Source organism: Rhinolophus sinicus, chromosome X (assembly GCF_036562045.2).
Source record: "Rhinolophus sinicus isolate RSC01 chromosome X, ASM3656204v1, whole genome shotgun sequence".
NCBI lineage: Eukaryota > Metazoa > Chordata > Mammalia > Chiroptera > Rhinolophidae > Rhinolophus > Rhinolophus sinicus.
The window spans coordinates 101,326,742-101,348,516 of NC_133768.1; the positions used below are offsets into that span (position 1 = coordinate 101,326,742).

The 21,775-nt window shown below is 39.7% G+C and overlaps 1 protein-coding gene and 1 pseudogene across 11 annotated transcripts in view; one reads left to right on the top strand and one right to left on the bottom strand.

The window, feature by feature from the left end:
* The window catches only part of ATP11C (ATPase phospholipid transporting 11C (ATP11C blood group)), a 165,885-nt gene that overhangs the window by 59,315 nt on the left and 84,795 nt on the right, over positions 1 to 21,775 (bottom strand). For 10 of the 11 annotated variants that reach the window (XR_012493555.1, XM_019750470.2, XM_019750469.2 and 7 more), the window contains 7 exons: positions 11,637 to 11,765; positions 9,823 to 9,926; positions 7,644 to 7,694; positions 6,581 to 6,645; positions 6,181 to 6,262; positions 4,165 to 4,315; positions 3,380 to 3,577 (listed from right to left, as the gene is read on the bottom strand). Coding sequence is in view for 10 of the 11 variants with exons in the window: in XM_019750470.2 (XP_019606029.2) it covers positions 3,380 to 3,577; positions 4,165 to 4,315; positions 6,181 to 6,262; positions 6,581 to 6,645; positions 7,644 to 7,694; positions 9,823 to 9,926; positions 11,637 to 11,765 (780 nt within the window). In the remaining variant the exon portion in view is untranslated. The remainder of the gene's footprint in view (positions 1 to 3,379; positions 3,578 to 4,164; positions 4,316 to 6,180; positions 6,263 to 6,580; positions 6,646 to 7,643; positions 7,695 to 9,822; positions 9,927 to 11,636; positions 11,766 to 21,775) is intronic. The other variant, XM_074324312.1, reaches the window with a different exon arrangement.
* Positions 13,726 to 14,026, top strand: LOC109457505 (acylphosphatase-1; annotated as a pseudogene).

The following is a 21,775-nucleotide window of genomic DNA, read 5'->3' on the forward strand; positions in this document are numbered from 1 at the left end:
CAATAAATATGCTTGTAAACTCTAAGGTGTGACAGATGTTGATCGTCACTGCTGTTGACTTAAGCAAAATGACCCAGTGCTGGACTCGCTCCATCATTCCACGTGTCCTAATTCTTCTGATTACCATCACGTTGCTATCGTTAGGTGTGCTGTGCGTGTTTCCCCCACTAAATGGTGAGCAACCCAAGGGTTTCTTGTTTACTTTCAAAACCTCAATACCAACAACATATCCTACATACACACAAGTTCAATACATAACCACTGGATTGAACTGTTGGAATCAGAGCACGTACGGACTCAGACACAGCATGAAGCACAGCTGTCAGACTGGGAGGGGACAGGAAGAAGAAGGGTACCCCGACCGTTTTTTCAAGATGGGTTGAAACCATTTGGTTGTCCAAAATACCGATGTCTGACTGTGAAAGACCCCACTCTTTTCTGACTGAACTGAGTGAGCAGTCTGTTTCTCTTTGTTTCTCAAGTCAAACACTGTCCTAAACGCATCTTCCTATTTTTAAAAATACCAATGTAGGTCATTTTTAAAGAGCTTACGCAAGTGTTTGCAATGATGTTGATGAGAACTACTGGACACTGCTTTCAGTAACATAAAAAGCCCTATCTAGTTTCATCAAAGAGGAAACTAGTTATACTTCATTTTGTGTGTACCATTCCATTGAAAGCTAAATGGCCTAAGAAACGATTTCAACACTTCTTTGCGTTTTCGTTCGGGTAGCTTCTACACCTATAAGCTGATGATAATGGCAAGTTGTTTTTTCACTGTATAAATTGAGGTGGTGGTCTGGCTATTAACTTAGTGATTTGACCAAAAGACAATCAAACCCAGAAAAGAAGGTTTTGGTGGGAGAAAGAAATAGCGGATGAAATGAAAACTGTAGTTTCTTTTCACTGAACAAATTTACCAGATCATTACCCAAAGCTCCACTTTACTTTCTGCAGTGTGAATACAGTCTAAATGATAGGATCAAGATTACATTCCCATAACGAACTCTGCTGAGGTGGAGATAGGAGAGAAAGAGCTCCGAGTCTCAGCTGCTGGACCTGGCCTGGGTGTCCCACCCGGCTCTGGTGAGCATTAGGCATCACATTTGGAGTGATGGTGTTTTATTTGCAGTAGCCTGGAGGGCTGTGCTCCTCCTTGAGTAGGTTAATCCAAAGAGCCAGGCACTAGATTTAAAATAGGTAGATTTAGGGCCAGCCCAGTGGCTCGGGTGGGTAGAGCTCCATGCTCCTAACTCCGAAGGCTGCCGGTTCAATTCCCACATGGGCCAGTGGGCTCTCAACCACAAGGTTGCCAGTTCAACTCCTCGAGTCCCGCAAGGGATGGTGGGCTGCATCCCCTGCAACTAAGATTGAACACGGCACCTTGAGCTGAGCTACCTCACAGATGGCTCAGTTGGTTGGAGCACAGGCTCTCAACCACAAGGTTGCCAGTTCGATTCCTTGACTCCCGCAAGGGATGGTGGGCAGCGTCCCCTGCAACTAGCAAGGCAACTGGACCTGGAGCTGAGCTGCGCCCTTCACAACTAAGACTGAAAGGACAACAACTTGACTTGGAAAAAAGAACTGAAAGTACACACTGTTCCCCAATAAAGTCCTGTTCCGCTTCCCCAATAAAAAAAATATTTAAAAAAAAGGTAGATTTAGTCAACAAAATCTTAGCTGTCAGGGAAAAGCTCACCAGAGGCGGCCTGTAACTTAATTTTTGTTTTTCATGCAAAAATGCTGTGAATTAACGCCTTTCACTGGGATTAGGGTAGTTCGATGCATATAGCTCTGTCCCTGGATGAAAGCTTCTGGTTTAAAAAGGCTAAGGTCAGCTGTTGCAGCTGAAGTTGCCTATAAAAGAATCTTCTGGGAGCAATACCTAAGGGAAAAGCATCCATTCATTCATTTCTTGTTGCATCCTTAGTGACTCAGTATCACTGTGGGATGCAGATTCCATGGCCTGGGATCCCGGAGCCCAGAAGTAAGGTTTCAACAAAATGGTACCTGGGGAGTCCTTTCACCCTTGTGGGTGTAGTTATCATTAGGGTACTTTGCTTTAAGTAAATGCTGCATAAAGAACAGAAATACAGCGGGGGTGGAGGGGGACTAAATTCAGGAAGAGTTTTGAGGTGCAGATGCAAACTAGCACCATTTAAAAAAAGTGTGAGGCCCTGTTCCAGCCACACAGTTCCATGACCTGAATTTGCATTTCCCAGTCATAGAAATGGCATTTCCACATCCCTGACGTTCTAAATATCATGAGAATCAAATGCAAGTCCCGCCCAAATTCCTTCGGCTTCTGAGGATCACTCCATGACACATAGTAAATTCAGACAAAGGGAAAAATGTTCTCAATACCGATAAGAAAAGCACCTAAGACATCATTTGAAGAATTACAGCTGTATTGCTCACGGACATTCAAGATGGAGGATTAGGGGGGGAAAAAAAAAGAATGACAGCTGGACTACATTGTATTAGAAAACAAATGCACCTGGGTTAGAAACTAGGTCACGGCCGGGCTACATTGGTACTCGTATATGAAGCAAAAAGCATTTTGAGGAGTGCATGCCCTCACATTTTCCATTCATTTAAAGTTTTGAACTGGAATAAACAACTGCTTTCTAGGTCTCTATTCCATCTGATCAGAAATGTACTAAGAAAATGTCAATAGGACATATCTGGTCAATCTAGTTTACGGAACCAAATGCATTTATAGTATAGCTTTATTTACTACCCCGTGTTCTATCCCTAAATGGTTATAGTTGGTGATGAAGATCACATGATTCTTGTTCCAAAGCAGTAACTCATAATCTAACATCACCAGGCAAGTTTTAAAAAGAATTGCTGTTTCTCATTTGTTTGTCTTGTTCTTTTGTTGTTTTGGTTTATATACCACATGTTGCCAGAGGGTAAGGGGGGTGGGGGGTGGGGGGTGGGAGATGTGGGTAAGGGGGATCGAATATATGGTGATGGAAGGAGAACTGACTCTGGGTGATGAACACACAACGGGATTTATAGATGATGTAATACAGAATTGTACACCTGAAATCTATGTAATTTTACTAACAACTGTCACCTCAATAAATTTAATAAAAAAAAAAAAAAAAAAAAAAAAAAAAAAAAAAAAAAAAAAAAGAATTGCTGTACTATTTAAACTTAACAGATAAATTCGGATCTTTCTCCAAAATGCCAGCAAAATAACTGATACTATAGCTATGAAAACACTGCTCGGCTTCATTGCCTGTCTGTATAAAGGAATTTTCTTTGAAATCACATTTCCAAACATGAAATGGTCACATACATTGGTATTCCAGATTGCAAGAAAACATATTTTAACTCTGTTGAATTATTTTAAGTAAAAATAAGTTCTAACCTGACCAAGTTCTTCATTAAGGTCTGATGTGTTAACCAGGGCTCCTTCATTAATATCTTCATCATAAAAGTCCTTATCCCATGAAATGAAAAAGGAGCCCAAGAACTTCTGCATTTCTACTGTGACGTACATGGATACAGGAATGATAAAGTTGAACAGAACCATAAATGATAGGAAGTCGGTGAATATTTTCAAAACCTAAAACAAAAGAAATAGTTCAAGCTAATCAGATGCACAGTTCCATCCAACAAGTATAATACAAAAAACTAGTTAACTTTCTTTTCATTTCAATGCTGAAAGCACCGCTCCTGCTATAAAAAAAAACTTCCCAAAGACACTATGTCATTCGTCAAAATTATCATAGTATGTGAAAACACCCTCAATTTTGTAATTTTTCTTCAGTGTATGCACCTTTTGACTCAATCCTTTTTCACTCCCTGAAGTTCTCTGCTCTTCCCACCCTGAGATAGAAATGTAGGAGCAAAGTTTATACGTAGGCATTCATTATGCTCCTATAGCATGCTTTATCAAAAGTTCATATTATATTATCATGCTAGGTTCTGACCCTTATCGCTGAAGACCCTTCACTAAAGAGCTAAAAACGAGCACAGAAGCCTAAAATAAAAACAACTCTGAAATGTAACTATCTAATGGCTTAGGGCTACCATACAACCAAGAGAAAACTCAGAAACCAACCAAGGTATCATCATCTGAGCAGCATTTCAATAAAGGGTGGCATGGTCACCAAGTGCTTGAGTTAAAAATTTCAGCATACAACAAATTACCTTCAAAGTATCCCGCTCTTTCTGGGTCTTTTGGTTATACCATGGTTCATCGTTGTGTGGGGTACTTTGCCAAAGATACTTTAGACCAGTGCATACTGCAGCCTTGGTCAGTAAGATCAATAAATATACAATCAGGAAGGCATTAATGGATCTGAAAAATAAGATAGTATGGATTGAAAAACCATCTAATTACTTAAGATATCAACCAGGTATAAACTTTTCAGTTTTCTAAAGCTTCTCCAGTGTACAGTGTGTAACTACAGGACAATTCTGTATGTATTATGAACCTCAGTTACCACTGCTGAAGCATTACTCTCAAATAGTAAAATGGAGAAGCTAGTCCTGACCTGTTTGGTCACCAATGCTCCCTAAAGTGCAATGGTTGACTAGCTTAACACGCCCTTTAGTAAGGTCCTATAAACTGACAGTGCGCACGTGCGCGCGCGCACCCCCCCACCCCATTACCTATTCAACTGTTATGAAAGGAATAGGTTGTTTCAATTTCCCTGAATGCTAAAAATATGGAGTAGAGCGTGGGGGAGCAAATGTGAAATTCTTAAGCTTAGTGCGAATTCTTTTAGTCTGAAAGTAGAACTATGGAGAAGGTGTCACTGATGTACTGGATATCCACGCCAATGACAGTGAAGTCCACGTCAGTGGTAACTGGCTTGAAGGTCTGACACCCAGTACCACTGCAACATTTGCCTGGAGACTACGAGGTGAACTCAAACAATACGGTGAATGTTTAAATAAAAAAAGATTTATTACAGTATAAAACGCGTTGCCATTAATCCTCAAAATACTCCCCCTCGCTATGAACACACTTATCCCATCATTCTTGCCACTTTCTGAAGCAGTTCTGGAAGTCCTCTTTCGTGAGTGTCATTAGTTGCGCTGTTGTGGCTGCCTCGATGTCCTGAATGGATTCAAAACATTCCTTTCATGGTCATTTTGACTTCAGGGAAGAGCCAGAAGTTGCACAGTGACAGATCTGATGAATAAGGTGGATGAGGACACACTGTAATGTTTTTGTTTGACAGAAATTGCTGTACCAGAAGCGATGTGACACGGAGCCTTTCTGTTGTGATCACAAAATTCGGTGAGTGCTGCTGCGAGTGCCATCCAATGGAAAGGCAGGGATCTTCAGTATGGGAAGCAGCGCATCGAACCTTAGTGACTGTGTGACAAGTTTCAACTGTTCAGTGCAGTCAGTCGGGTGTGAGCTGTGGTTGAGAGAAGGTGTTTTAAAGTGTGCTGTAAATTATCCTGTATCATGACAATGCTCTGTCACACACAACTTCTAGTATATGGCAATTTCTGTCAAATAAAAATATTATGGTGTGTCCTCATCCACCTTATTCACCAGATCTGTCACTGTGCAACTTCTGGCTCTTCCCCGAAGTCAAAATGACCATGAAAGGAATGTTCTGAATCAATTCAGGACATCGAGGCAGCCACAACAGTGCAACTAATGACACTCACGAAAGAGGACTTCCAGAACTGCTTCAGAAAGTGGCAAGAACAATGGGTTAAGAGTGTTCAAAGTGAGGGGGAGTATTTTGAGAGGGATTAATAGCAATGTGTTTTTACTGTAATAAACTTTTAAAAATTTAAATATTCACTGTATTCTTTGATCACACCTCTTATTATCCATGTTATAGAATTTCCTTACATATAGCAGCTATAGGACGCCCAAACCATTATCCAGAAGCAAAGGGGAATAATTTGTATTTCAACTAAACCCTGCCCTTGGATAGCTATGTGAACTTAGGTAAGTCCCTTATCTCTGAGACATTTCTTCATCTGTAAAGTGGATCGATTACCAGGAATTACTTCATAGGATTAAATCAAATCAGAAACACAGATCACTACGCACAGTTTCTGGAATATAAAAAGTGCTCAAAATGATAGCTGCTATTATAATTGATTTTTTTTTATTATGGTTGTTCTTCAGAATTACTGAGAAGTAACTACTTCAGTTCAATAACAACTAAAGAAATTGTGCTGCACACTAACTTTTCAACAGCAGAACGTTTCTGAGATTTCCCTTGGTAGTTCAAAGCCATTTTGGTTTCCATTCCAGTGTAAACAGCAACTCCTGAGGAATAACAGAATAAAATGAAAACTAGGTTACAACCAACTCCCCACCCAGTTGATCTATCAATTATTTTCAGTTTATGAAAACAGGAATTTTCAACCCTCTTCTATTCACCCGTTGATATTATTTATACTATAAACTTAATTCTACATAATTTGTCATTTTTCTAGTTTACCATCTTATAAATTCCCAACACCTAAAAATAGGCTTAGATTAAGTGGCAATTATCTGCCATGTTGAATTTTTAACATGCATGCACTATTTATGCTCAGCTTTATAAAGCATATTTCCGATAAGTATATCTTAAAATTTGTTCACCATATATCTTCTTGGTATTTTTTAGTGTAGCTCCTTTCAACAAGAGATTTTCAGGTCCCAAAGACCTAAATAAAAAATGAACACAGCTTATCCAAACAGCCCAATAAATAGCATCATCAACTTTGGAGACATATTTTGCCCTAATACACATCTATGTCAAGGGTTCAGAATACATCTGTCTACTTTTATTTCACGCTTACGCCCCAGGGAGAGCTGAAAGATCCTTCCTTCTGAAGTTACTTGAGGGTACAGCACAGAAGGAAGCACAGTATAGGAGCAGCCAACAACACACGGAGGTAAACGGTTGCACAGAGAGATAAAAAGATTATGAGCCATAGACAGCAAGACAAGAACAGGACAAAGCAGCAGACAGCAAGACACAGAAAGATAAACGACTGGGAAAGCAACGTCAAGGTGGGAAAGACACACTGACATATACATATATAGCGAGAGGAGGATAAACCTGCCTTTCGGGAGATCACTGGGCAACGGGGTGTTTCTTTTACTTCTTTTTGAGTATGTTTATAGAGGCAAAGTAGAAAAGCTGAGGTAATTAACTGGATGATAGAAGAGGGAAGAAAACATCCCTTTTTATATGAATTACCTAATTATAAATGATTAAGCGTTCATTTTACTTAAAGGTCCAGGTAATTCTCCCAGCATTTGATCCACTGCCTACATGCTCAATGCGTCTCCCTTAAACCATTGTTCTCCAGGTGTACTTCCAATATCGTCAGCCACTGCCCAACCAAGGACAATAAATACAGGGCCTGGAACGGATTTGGGAATGTCAATCAGAGTGTCTGGAGCTCTGCAACTTTGAAACCCTCAGCATCACTTTCAACACCACCCCCCTTCCAGGACACACCTACTCAGCTCCTATCACCACAACCCTACCATGTACAAGGCCAGTTACGTAAGACCCATTAGTGGGATACTGGCTGATTACTCCAGATTTATTCACCTTCACATTTCTTCCTATAAAAAAAGTATTTGGCTATTTCAATGGGCTTAAAGGAGAAATATCCCCTCCAAGGACAGATTAAAGAAATAGCAAACTAACCTGGCAACAGCCTCGTGACTATTATTATAGATATTGATTCGCCCAACAAACCTGCAAGAAGAGTGTGGAACAGCAAATGAGTTTTCCATATCCAGGTAAAATATATGTATACCACAAATATGGGAATGAATCAAAATACAAATAATGCAAAAGAGTTAAGGCTCTGAACTACGAATGTATTATATTTCTGAAAAAAATGTATGAGAAAACGGTAAGGTGTGTAACATTTTCATCTCACTCTTAAAATACTATTCTAAATTGATTTTCAAGATGTACTTGGCATTGTGTATGCACATAACACCCCTCTCGTTCATGCTTTATATAAATAATGGGCTATTTTAGATTCACGTGAAGAAACGTTTTTGGTGCTAACACAACTTTCAAAACCATTAGTTCCGTATTTTCACTTGAGCAGGCATCAGAGTCACAGGAGGGCTTATTAAAGTACAGATTTCTGGGCCCCGTCCCCAAACTTATGATTCAGGTGAGAATTTGCATTTGCAACCAGTTCTCAGGTGATGCCGAGGCTGCGGGCCCGGGTAACCCTTTCAGCACCATGGCATTAGTCTCAGACAGTGAACACTTGATTAGCATCTTGGACATTTCCAAACTATGTCTTGCAGCTGACCTCATTAACGTGCTGATCCAATTGCTTAATGGCTAGGCCCGTGGTAATCTGCATTTCTGAAAAATGGGGTAAACAGGCCTAACGTGTCCTTAATAACAGTGCTATGAGTATTTTATAATTTGCATTATAATTTGTTTTCAGAGAAATGGAACTTATTATAACTATATACCAAAATACGAAGGTCTGCTAATTCGATGATCATATATTAATTGTGCAAGTACTGTGCTAGGTGCTGGAGATACATTACTAAGGAACCAAGACATGTTCTTTGCCCTAAGACAGATAAATAAACAGGCAATTACAATGTAAGTGATTACCAGTAGGGGTAGTAGAAATATAAGGTATTCTGAAGTCACATAGCAAGGGCACTCAATCTGGTTTAGAGAAATTAGGAGTAACCTCCCCCGCCCTAAAATTCTCCTTCATATTTAATGTAACTGAAAAATTTAGGGCTTGCCTTATAAGTATGCAAGGATATATATTACTCTCTAACTCAGGCAGAATCAGTCACTCCCTTTTCTGTGATTCCATGGGCCTTTTATTCACCTCTACTATCTCAGTGTACTGTAAGCCTAGCACTACTGTTTCATCTCTTTGCAAACCGTGAGCTCCTTGAAGGCAGGGAACAGTTTTGCTTTGTGGTCCCAGTTCCTAGTATCAAAGCAGATACGGAAGAAGGGAAAGAGGAAAGCAGGAATGGTGGGAAGGAGGGAAGGCATTGTTCATGTAGTAGAATGAATACTTTGTTTTTCCACTACTGGGCGTTAGTGAAGGCCACATCCAACCATCTGACTCATTATGAGCAACAGCATCCATTAACAAGATGGTTGCAACAGGTAACGGATGCCATCTGTAATGGTGGAATAGAATGTAATTAATTGGTCCACTGGGGGAGCAAACCTGTTACTATACCCCTGCTAATTCCATGCTCTAATCAACCAAATTGACCATTCTTAAAAGCCAAATGCCCAATTTCTGACAATCCACAATAACTGTTAATCAGCAAATCTACTCCAGAAAGCCTAAGCACACTAAAATAGAGGACACTACACCATTTCACTGCTCCTCAACTTGACTGTTTACTATGGACAAAACAGCCTATTCACAAAACTCAGCTCATCATGATCATAATAAAAAAGGATAGAGTGCCTACTAATTGCATGGTCCCATATCGCTTTCTTTCTCTGATGTTGGATGACACACAAAGTGGTTTATTTTTGTTTTCATTAACTCTGGTTAATATAGGAGTTTGATAGATCAGCCTTATGAGATAACATCATCTCAAAATTTGATGGATAGCCATGTTTACAAATAACAAAAATGAAAGAAAAATCACAAGTAAGATGCCACGGCTCACGATGATTTATCTTGGGCTGGTAGTGAACAAGGCTGGTTTGATTCATTTCCCTGCCAGAAGAAGGAACAGCCCATAAAAACACTTGCTGTAGTTAGACAGAATATTCAAATGAAAGGAGGCTGGTAAGTAGTGTTTCTTTGCAAAGATAGGCAGAGCCAACAGATAGCAGGAAAATGAAACCAGGTGAGGCTTACTTGTAGAGGTCAGGTTGAGGCTGTTCACATTCAATTGCTGCTCGGAGGGTATCAATGGATTCGGCTGAACACAGTGCAATGGTATCACGTACCGCATAATGTGTCTAGATAAAAGCAGAAGAAAAAGCAAAACCCAAACAGCATTCTTTTCACAACTGTACATCCACCTGATTCCAGGAACACAGTAAGTTTCAGTGAGAGGCTCTGGCAGAATAATATAAATATTAATGTAACTAAATAAAATTCTTAAAATATATTATAAATAATTAGAAAGATAACCCTGCTGCAAGGGGATTCCAAAGATAATGAAAAAACTAAAAGCTTCTTTTGATACTGATAGCAAAGAGAATTCCATTTGCAGCGTGCACAGAATTAATCAAAATCCCCATAAAAATTGAATCCATTTATTTTTACTGAGACCTGTTATTCTGCTCACCATAGTATATAGTGATGTAAATACACACACACGAATGAACATAAAGCTTTTGGTCATAAGAATGCTAACATCTTGCCAACAGAAAGAAAAAGAATGATGAACAGTTCCATAACCCAAATAGCATAATTAATGATCTTGAAAATGCTCAAAGCGGCTACATTTCATGAGGAGCAGGGAGATGATGCATCTTGCTGTAGTTAGAATATTCTACTAGTGCATATTATGCAATTGATTCACCCAGAACTCAAGGCAGGCTCCAGTGAACCCATTTATAAATCATCAAAGAATGGCTGACGCAGACTCAAAGACAGCGCCATGCACCACTTACACAAAAGAGAAAGCTGTTGCGTGGTCTTCAGGGAATATTATGGAACGGCCTGAGCTATATTTAAAATGATCTCCTGACTTTGAAAACCTATGTACTTTTAGCTGATTTGACTGGATAGACTTAACAACTTTTTCCCCTATTAGGGAATCTTTAGGTAGATTTCTTGATTTTCATCTTGACATTCCCTCAAATATAACTTCGTTTTTGAACAGGTTAAATGGGACTGGTTCATCACTATGCCCCTGAAGTATAGAATCTAGTCACCTAAGGCAATTAAGTTCCTTCTTCACATACTGAGTCCTGGTCCTCAACTCCAGGTGGAATAACAGGCAGAGGGAAGCCCTCAAGGATACACACGGAGGTGAGCCCATCAGTACCCTTCCTGAAAGGCAGCATGGAGAGGATACGTCTTCCTGCCCTGTGCAGCTCTGGACAACAGCCAAGGACTGACTGTGTCAGAAAGTACCAGGGAAGTAAGCTAGTCTCCAGTGTAAGCCAATTTACTTTAACACATGTGTAATTCTTCCAGTTGCAATAGGGCAAACATTTGCCAAACTACACCCTGAGGTATTTTTAAAAAAGCAATCAAATTACTCCAGGTCAGATTTTCTATGTGCCAGGAATAAACATTTTTTCAAGAAAATATTCATTACTTTTAAAATAAAAACAGATCAAACTGTCAGGTTAGAGTACCCGAAATAATTTTGATAGTTATATAGTTTCATTCAGCCTATGATCACCCTTACTCCTAAAAGCGTAAATAAAATATTGGGTGGGTTATGCCAATATGAAATGCAAGCAGTGCTATATATAAAAAATGTGGTGGCTTTTATTTGGGGCCTGGATTTTCCTCACCCAACACCACCCTTTTCCTCAAAGTTGATAATTTGCTTAGAAATTCAAAGACAATTGTACAAAAGCTCTCTTCAAATACAAAACTTACACAAATAGGAAAACATAAGATAAAAGATTAGGGGGCAGTGGGAAGGAGTATTTTGTGATCAGCTATCCTGAGTGCAAAATGTTTACGCAAGGTTTAGTCTTCATTACCTTGCAATTGGATTCCCCGTCAAGACTGGCTGTAGTAACGTGACAGATTCCATCACTAGTGCAGGATGATAGAAGAATAAGATCACAGGGAAAGGTTTCATCTGCCTGTACTTCTACTATATCACCGACCTAGTATGGAGAGAAAAATATAAATATTTTTAATTCCAAACAAAGCATTCATTAGATCTCAAACGAAAGTGAAAACAGTAGCAAGAGACCTCTCCTGCTCTGGAGCTTAGAGAGTGTCTCAGAATCCTACACCAAGTAAAAGGTGATGAAAGAATGTTACTCAACAATCAGAATCCTCTTTAAGGTCCCGAGAACTTATGACCGCTTTCAGATTCCCTTAGTCTTGAATTTTAATCCCTCATGAATGATTTCAGCACCCAAGGACCCGCTTGCTCTATGATGTTTCTGGCACTGATGTTTGGTTATTGCTTCGTGAATGCGTCAAGAGAAGCTACATGTCTCAACTTGAGCACTTCACGAACACGGCACACCACCGCTCCGACTCTGCATCATGTGTATTTCAGTCTGCATCGCCCTCAATGTGATAACAGCTATTCTCAGTGGGTGCCAGTTCCTTCTTCAGAGCCCAGAAAACCGTAATTAGAGGCACCCATTTGAAAAAAAATCCAAATAGGTCATTTTCCAACAATCCATCGGCTATCGTAAGAATCAATTAATACAGCAATGAGAAACAATTTCCTATGAGCCAGTACCCAAAGCTCAAGTAGAGGAAGAACATGAGAGAAGAAATCACGAACCACTGCTATCACAGATAACTTAATAATGTAGGGAACAAGTCACAATGGTGAATAGGTAGGACTTTGAAACCTGACTTTATGTCCCAGCTCTGCCACTTAACTATATGACCTTGGGTAAATGCCTTAGATGATTGCAACCGCCTCAAAAGATTGGTTTGAGCACAAAATGAGGATACAGGTGATATTTACCCACGTTCTGGAACAGTCATTATTTGATAGGTGTTAATTACAATTATTACTAATACTCTCAACTTTTTTTGTGGGAAGGATGTAAGGAATCATCCAGTCTGGTGCTTCCCAACATTTTTCACACCATGGCACATGGAGAAAACACTTTTGCACAGCACCCTCAGATAAAGGGATGAAGGAGGCTGCTGGTGGCAGAAGACAGCTCACTTTGGGAGACACCAACCTAAGACACACTGGTTGTGAAACGCTGAACTAATAAATAACACACCTGCCTTCTATTTGCTATACAGTTTGGCAGATAAAGATGAGGAGTTTAAGATATGTTTGGGAACAATTTTATTTTCTTTGCTAATCCTCATTAGTAGCCAAGAATAGCATCAACAATTGAACTAATTTGTAAATAGTATTTTATTTTGTTGGATCCTTCCTTCCTCACTTACGTAAACTTATGCTGCTTACATGAAACCACAACTGATGCTTAAATACACAAAAAGAAAAACAGAACATGAAATCCAAAAGCATGTTAGAAGAAGGAAACACTCATTCTTTCATACTCAGTCTCAGGCACTGAAAATTAAAGACCACAAATAGAGAACTTCTACAATATTTACGACTTGCTCAGATATGAACTATATATAAAGGTCCCTGCATCTGGAGTGCAAGTTGAGGCTGGTTAGACGGACATGAGCAGATCACAAAGGTCCCAGCGCCCAGGCTGAGGGGTTCAGGCCTTACCCTAAAGGCAAGGGGGAACTGCAAAAGGGCTTTTAAAGAAAGGGAACAACATGGTCCAGTTAGAGAATCAACTCTATAGAGTTTTGTTTCCATTTAGCACGTTAAAAGCCATAGAGAGCAGCAGAATGCCTCAACATAAATATGAAAGCTAGAAAATCAACAAAATCATCACTTTTTTTCAGTTCATCAGAGAGCTGAGGTTGCAAGGCAACCAAGTGAACTGAATTTCAAATGTTGAACAGTCACTCTGAGGAAATACAATAGTTTTACAAGTGACAAAGCACAGGGGGACGAGATGGCTACTATAAACACGCGTTAAGAAAACTAGATTTGGGGGGAACTGTTGGCGTGGTGGTCACTGGAGTTTGTGCCGGCCCTGGAGGGTTTGAGCATTGAGTATGGCTGAAGGGGACACCCTGATATCAGTGGATTATGAAATTTTGGGGAAGGTGCCAGGGGTGTTTTCTGCAAGTACACTCGGGCTGAGGGTGAAAAGCTGGAAGTGGTAGTCAGGGTCCAGAACATGACTAGGGCACAGGGCAGGGCCAACTGCAAGGTCCTGTCTCCAAAGTGCGCCATATGCAGGAGTGGCTTGACATAAGAGGGAGACGCAGAAGGCACAAGGACAGTGCAAACTCCAATATTGGAACAGTCATCTTAACGTTGGATTACTCACATTTCCGAATTGTGAAACAATGACCTGAATTTCAATTTTCCAAGATAAACTCAGTGGTTTAGTTTTTCATCGTTAATAGAGACAGAATTATTCTGTGTTCAATATTAGAATTTGTGAGTTATTTTACTATCATATATTAGACTTGAATATTACTGTATATTATATGTATGATATGAAGGATTACAACTGTACACAATTCTAATTAATAAAAACATCAGAACCTTCAAAAAAAGAGAACTAGATTTTTAAAAATTAAATTTATTGGGGTGACAATGGACAGTAAAGTGACACAGGTTTTAAGCATACAATTCTGTAATACATCATCTATAAATCCCATTGTGTGCTCACCACCCAGAGTCAGTTCTCCTTCCATCACCATATATTTGACCCCGTTTACCCTCTTCTACCATTTTTAACCAATTCTGAAAGACATGGTGGGAGCTAACGGGACAGTTTAGAATCTCCACAAGCCTGAGAGAAAAGAGACCATAAGCACTCATCAATTCTTCTCTACAGGCATGAGACCTAAAAGAGCCTTCCTCACTGGTACAGGCATACAGGCGTGATTGACTGCTGTGGGGAGCCCGACACAAAATATGCCAGAATCAGGGACCCTTTTCCCATTTCAGGCAAAAGGCATCTGTCTTCGAGAAAGGCAAGAAACCTTCTTTGGCACAGTCTCAGGGAAATGTCACTACTGCTAGAGGAGAGGTGGAAGCAAAAGCCATCTGCTGCTGGGGATGGGACAGGAAACCCACTCATACTGAGGCTCTAGCACGATAAAAAGGCAAAGCTGCCATGGGAGTACTGAGAAAGTTCCACCCCGAGGAAAAGGTGCATAAGTACTGCCTAATATCGAGACTGGAGCATGAGAACCCAGAAACCACTGTTCCAACCAGGAGCCTTGCAATGAATAACAACAAGAAATAGTAATCTACCACTGGGGAAGGAGAAAAGGCAGAGAGAGAGGCAGCCACTATGTCTCAGGGATGTAGGACCTGCTGAAAGCAGAGGGTGGAACAGGAACACTGAGAAAAACTCTTTGGTACCCCAGGCCCCACACAAAGCATGAGGCAATGGCAATCTCTCACTCCAAGAATTTGAAGCCCAATGGTGTACTGAAAAATCAATAGCTGCAAGAAAAATCAAAGTCAGTCCAACTCCTGACTATTGATGCAATCCCCCAACACTAATGGGCAGACAGAAGAGGCCCACTCATTTCAGAATATAAATACTGTTTACCTAGGCCTCTAGCATTCTTTTACATACAATGTCCAAAACTCAATTTTTAAAAATGAGATGCAAAATACAAGATAAAAATGATCATCAAGAGATAAAGGAGTTGGGCTGGCACGGTGGCTCTGGTGGTTGGAGCTCCATGCTCCTGACTCCGAGGGCTGCCGGTTCGGTTCCCACATGGGCCAGTGGGCTCTCAACCACAAGGTTGCCGGTTTGGTTCCTCGAGTCCCGCAAGGGATGGTGGGCTCTGCCCCCTGCAACTAAAATTGAACACGGCACCTTGAGCTGAGCTGCCTCCCCGATGGCTCAGTTGGTTGGAGCGCGGGCTCTCAACCACAAGGTTGCCGGTTCGATTCCTCGAGTCCTGCAAGGGATGGTGGGCGGTGCTCCCTGCAACTGGGGTTGAACACGGCACCTTGAGCTGAGCTGCCGCTGAGCTCCCGGATGGCTCAGTTGGTTGGAGCGTATCCTCTCAACCATAAGGTTGCCAGTTCAACTCCCCTAGGGGATGGTGGGCTGCACCCCCTGCAACTAGCAACGGCAACTGGACCTGGAGCTGGGCTGCGCCCTCCACAACTAAGACTGAGAGGACAACAGCTTGAAGCTGAACAGCACCCTCCACAACTAAGAGATTGAGGGGACAACAACTTGACTTGGAAAAGAGTCCTGGAAGTACACTGTTCCCCCAATAAGGTCCTGTACCACTTCCTGAATTAAAAAAAAAAAATCTTAAAAAAAAAAGAAAAAGAGATAAAGGAGTCAAAAGGACCCAGAAGTGTTCAGATTTTCAGATTATGAAAGAGGGATGTAAATACAGCTACGATTAAGATATTATCTAGTGGAAAAGGTAGACAATGTACGTGAGCAGATGAGGAATTTGGGCAGAGAGATGAAAGCTACAAAAAAATACAGCAAAGGGGAAGGCTAGAAATGAAAAACATGGTATCATAGATAAAGATTTCCTTCAATGGGCTTATCAGCAGACTGTATAAAACAAAGGAAATAACCAGGAATTCTAAAGAAACTTCCAATATTTCTAAGGCCAAAGCTCATATTCTTTCCCTTACAAATAACTCTGCCTTTATATTGGAATTCCACAAGTTCTCTTTCTAGGCCCTCTTCTCTATGTTCTATGTGACTACACTTAGTCTAAAGCCTGCAGAGCCATCTACACGCTGATGAAATCCAAATTCCTATTTCTGCCTAAACATCTCTGAGCTCCGGGCTTGACAATTCCATTCACATGTCTAACAGGTATCTCAACATTAACATGGAAAAACTGAATTCCTAATTTCCCTTCACTCCCACCTCTGTCCCTAAACCTATTCTTCTCCCAATCTTCCTTTCCCCATCTTATTTAATAGCGTTTTGTTTAATAGCACTATTTAATTCGCCCAGTTGCTCAGGCCAAAACCAAAAAAGGCTATCTTTATTCTTTTTTTCCCCCCGCTCTATTTCTCACTCCTTACATCCAATATATCACTAAATCCTGATGTCCACTAGTTGTAGACAAGTTTCTGAACCTATCTGTATCTCAGTTTCACCATCTGTAAAGAGGTGATAACAATACAAAAAAAAGGGTACATTGTACTCCACAGGCCTTTTGTGAAATAAGGATTAAATGAGTTAATATAATGTAAAAGGCAGTGCCTGGCATATTTATGTAATGTATAAGTGTTAACTACTAGTTTTATTATCATTATAATGTAAGTTCTTACCATCTTTTGCAGTAGCCATCTAACTGAGCTCTCTGATGCTACTTTGGCCACTCTCTAGAGCTGCCTTAAAAAAAAAAAAAGATCAAGCCACTCCCCGGCTTTGAAACCCTTAAAAAAATTCCCATTGCACTGAGGATATGGACCAAGTCACTCTCCTGCTCAACAATTAAACATTTAGACACTTTGGTTTACAAGTATCTCTTTACATATACAAATATATACCGGAAAGGACTCAATCAAATAATCAAATAGCATTTCACACAATAGCAGCAACTGATTTAATGGATATTATACCTGGTTGAGGTAAGCAACAAGGCAAAGAAGCCTAGTGAAGGGAAGGTGAAAGATGGAGGTCTTTCTAAGAAGGTGGAGGTAACAGCAAAATCAGAAAGAGGAAATGGGTGAAAGAGAGAGATGTGGGAGACTTTACTTGCTTTGCAACTTTACTAACTGTCCTGGGAGCCACAGATTTAATGCTATGAATCATTTAGGCTGCTCTGGTTCTTATGCTGAACAGCAATGCTGAGTTTCTACACTGGTTTGGAAACTTCAGATCCTAACCACTCTAGTTCATCATAGGGTCTTCCCCTCTGGGATGCAGAAACTGGAGAAAAGAAAAAAGAGTAAAAGAAAGACATTCTATGCCAAACTCAGGAAACCCTCCCATCTCTGTCACTTCCTCTCATCATTACTGTAACATGCAAGACAATTCACCTGTCACTTGGGATACGGAGCACACATGCCCAGGAATTCCAGGTGTTTAATAAATAAATCAGCAGTCATAATACTTGATACAAGTACAGGAAGTGTTATTGTCTATGAGTTTATGTGACAGTCCTGAACCATTCTGGAATGGTACTTTCACCTAACTGCTTCTCTTTCTGTTCTACTCATCCTCTTCCCTTGTTCTGGGGAATTTGATTTATTATTAGCTTTCACATATGTTTTAAAGAAAACAACCAGATTTTTAAAAATTTTATTTATTTATTTTAAGGAGGGCACAGCTCACAGTGGCCCATGTGGGGATCAAACCGGCAACTCTGGTGCTACCAGCACCATAATCTAACCAACTGAGCTAACCGGCCACACCTAGCTTTCATATTTTAATCCATATTCATATAGAAATATTATTTTAAAAATAATACCTTGCAAGATCAACAAAATTGACAAACATTTAGCCAGACTAAGAAAAAAAGAAAGACTCAAATAGCTAAAACAGAGAGGATATTATAACTGGTGCTATGAAATAAAAAGGATTATAAGAGACTACGAACAATTATATTCCAACAAATAGGATGACATATAAGAAATGGATAAATTCCTATGTGTCTATACAACTCACCAAAACTGAGTCATGAGTAAATAAAACATCTGAACAGACCCAAAACCAGTGAGGAGATGGAAGAAGGAATCAACACCTCCTAAAAAAAAAAAGCCAGGACCAGATGATTTCATTGGAGAATTCTACCAAACACTTGAAGAAGAAATAACACGAATCCTTTTAAAACTCTTCTAGAGGATGGAAGAAGAGGGCATACTCCCAAACTCATTCTATGAGGCCAACGTTACCCTGATACTATTACCAGAAAAAGACACTACAAGAAAATGAAACTACAGACCAATATCCTCAATGAGCAGTGACATAACAATCCAAAACAAAATATTACCAAACCAAATTCAACGAAAATGATCATACACCATGACCAAATGGGACTTATCCTTGGGATGCAAGGATATATACAAAAATCAATGTAATGCAATAAATAAACAATGGACAAAAACTACATAATCACCTCAGTTGAAAGCAGAAAAGACATTTGGCACAATTCAACACCCTTTTCATGATAAAATCACTCAATGACCTAGGAAAAGAAGCCAATGTTCTCGACACAGTAAAATCCATATATGGAAAGCCTAGCAGCTAATACCATATGTAACAGGGAAAGACTAAAAGCTTTTCCTCTAAGATCAGGAACAAAGCAAGGATGTCCACTCCCAGCACTACTATTCAACATTGTACCAGAAATTCTTGCCAGAGCAATTAAATAAGAAAAAGAAATAAAAGGCATACAAACTGGAAAAGAAGAGGTACAATTATCCTGGTTCACATATGATATTATAGGTAAAAAAAACACCTCTGAATATTCCACACAAAAAAGTTAGAATTAGTAAACTATAATTCAGGAAAATTGCAGGATATCATATCAACAATCAAAAAACTATAATTTGGGCCAGCCCGGTGGCTCAGGCGGTTAGAGCTCTGTGCTCCTAACTCTGGAGGCTGGTGGTTCGATTCCCACATGGGCCAGTGGGCTCTCAACCACAAGGTTGCCGGTTGGACTCCTGCAAGGGATGGTGGGCTGTGCCACCTGCAACTAACAATGACAACTGGACCTGGAGCTGAGCTGCACCCTCCACAACTAAGATTGAAAGGACAACTTGAAGCTGAACGGCACCCTCCACAACTGAGACTGAAAGGACAAAACTTGACTTGGAAAAAAGTCCTGGAAGTACACACTGTTCCCCAATAAGGTCCTGTTCCTCCTCCCCAGTAAAAAATCTAAAAAACAAACAAACAAAAACACCTCCTATAATTTAATATATATATATGTCACAGGATATGGAGTTTAGCATTGGGAATAGAGTCAATGGTACTGTAACAGCGATATACGATGTCCCAGGGGTAATAGATGGGGGGGGTTAATCACTTTGTGAGGGGTGTAAATGTCTGTTACAATGGTTTGTACACCTGAAACTAATTAAAAAAAATCAGTTGCACTTTTATACACTAACAATGACCAGTTCCAAAAGGAAATTAGGAAAACAATCCCACTTACAATAGTATCAAAAAGGATAAATATAGTTAGGAATAAACTTAATCAAAGTAGTTAAAGATTTCTACATTGAAAGCTACAAAGCACTGCTAAAAGAAATCAAAGATAATACAAATAAATTGAAAGAAATCTCATGTTCATGGGTTGAAAAACCTAATATTGTTAAAATGTCTGTAATATCCAAAGCACTCTGCAGATTTAGTGGAATTCCTATCAAAAAGCCAATGGCATTTTTTGCAGAAAGAAAAAAAATCCTAAAATTCACATGAAATCTCAAGGGACCCTGAACAGGCAAAACAATCCTGAAAAACAAACACAAACAAACAAACAAAAACCAAACATGGATGCCTCATGCTCACAGATTTCAAAACATACTATGAAGAACAGTAATTAAGATGGATGGTATCAGCATAAAGACAGATATACAGACCAATGAATGGAGACCCGAAATAAAACCTGGCATATATGGCCAAATGATTTCCCAACAAGGGTGCCAAGACTATGCAATGGGTAAAAGACAGCCTCTCTTCAACCAATGGTATTGGGAAAACTGGACAGCCACATGGAAAAGAATGAAGTTGGACTCTTACCGTACACCACATACAAAAATAAACTCAACATAAAGACCTAAATGTAAGACCTAAACCTATTAGACTTCTAGAAAATCATGAGGGAAAAGCTTCATACCATTGGATTTGGCAATGATTTCTTAGTTATAATAGCAAAAGCACAGGAAAACATCAAAATTAGAAATGTGAATACATCAAACTTAAAAACTTTGCACCAAAGCACACTATCAACAGACTGAAAAGGCAACCTATGGAATAGGAGAAAATATTTGCAAGTCATCTATCTGATAAGGGGTTAACAGCTAGAATATATAAGAAACTTCTACGACTCAACAACAAACAAATACCCTGATTAAAAAATGGGCAAAGGACTTGAATAGAAATTTCTCCAAAGACATACAAATGGCCAATGGGCACATGAAAAGATGCTCAACACCACTACCCATCAGGGAAACGCAAATCAAAACCACAACAAGGTATGATCTCACACACGTCAGGATGGCCGCTAAGAAAAGAACAGAAAGCCACAAGTGCTGGAGAGGATGTGGAGAAGCTGAAACCCTGTGCACTCTAGGTTCAAAGGTGAAATCGTGCATCCATTATGGAAAGCTGTATGAAGGGTCCTCAAAAAATTCAAACCAGAATTACCATATGATCTAGAAATTCTACTTCTGGGTATTTATCTAACATAATTCAAAGCCGGATCTTGAAGAGTTATTCACATATCTGTGTTCATTACAGCATTATTCACATAGCCAGAGGTGGAAACAACCTAAAAGGCCATCAACAGATGAACTGATAAAGAAAATGTGGTGTAGCATACGATCAAGCATTACGTAGCCTTAAAACGAGGGAAATCCTGTCATATGCTACCATGTGGATGAATCTTATTTTTTTTTCTGTGATGAATCTTGAAGACGTTACGCTAACTGAAATGAGCCAGTAACAAAAGGACAAATACTGCATGCTCCCACTTATAAAAGTACCTCTCCAAAGCAGTCAGTCAGAGAAACAGAAAACAGAAAGGTGCTTCCCAAGGGCGGGAGGCAGAGGGACTTAGTGTTTAGTGGGTATGGTTTTAGGGTTATAGGATGAAAAAGTTCTCGAGATGGGTTGCACCACAATGCGAATGTACTTAACACTCCACTGAGCTGTACACTTAAAAGTGGTTACAATGGTAAATTTAATGTGTTCTTTATCGAAACAAAATAAAATTAAAATAAAAAATAATACCTTGAGACAAGGATAAAATATTTGTAAAAAACACATCTGATGAAGGACTGGTCTCCAAAATACACCAAAAACCTGTTGAAACTTAACAATAAGAAAATGACCAATCTGATTAAACAATGGGCGAAAGACCTGATTAGTCATCTCACCACAGAAGATACGCATATAGATGAGAAGCAAGC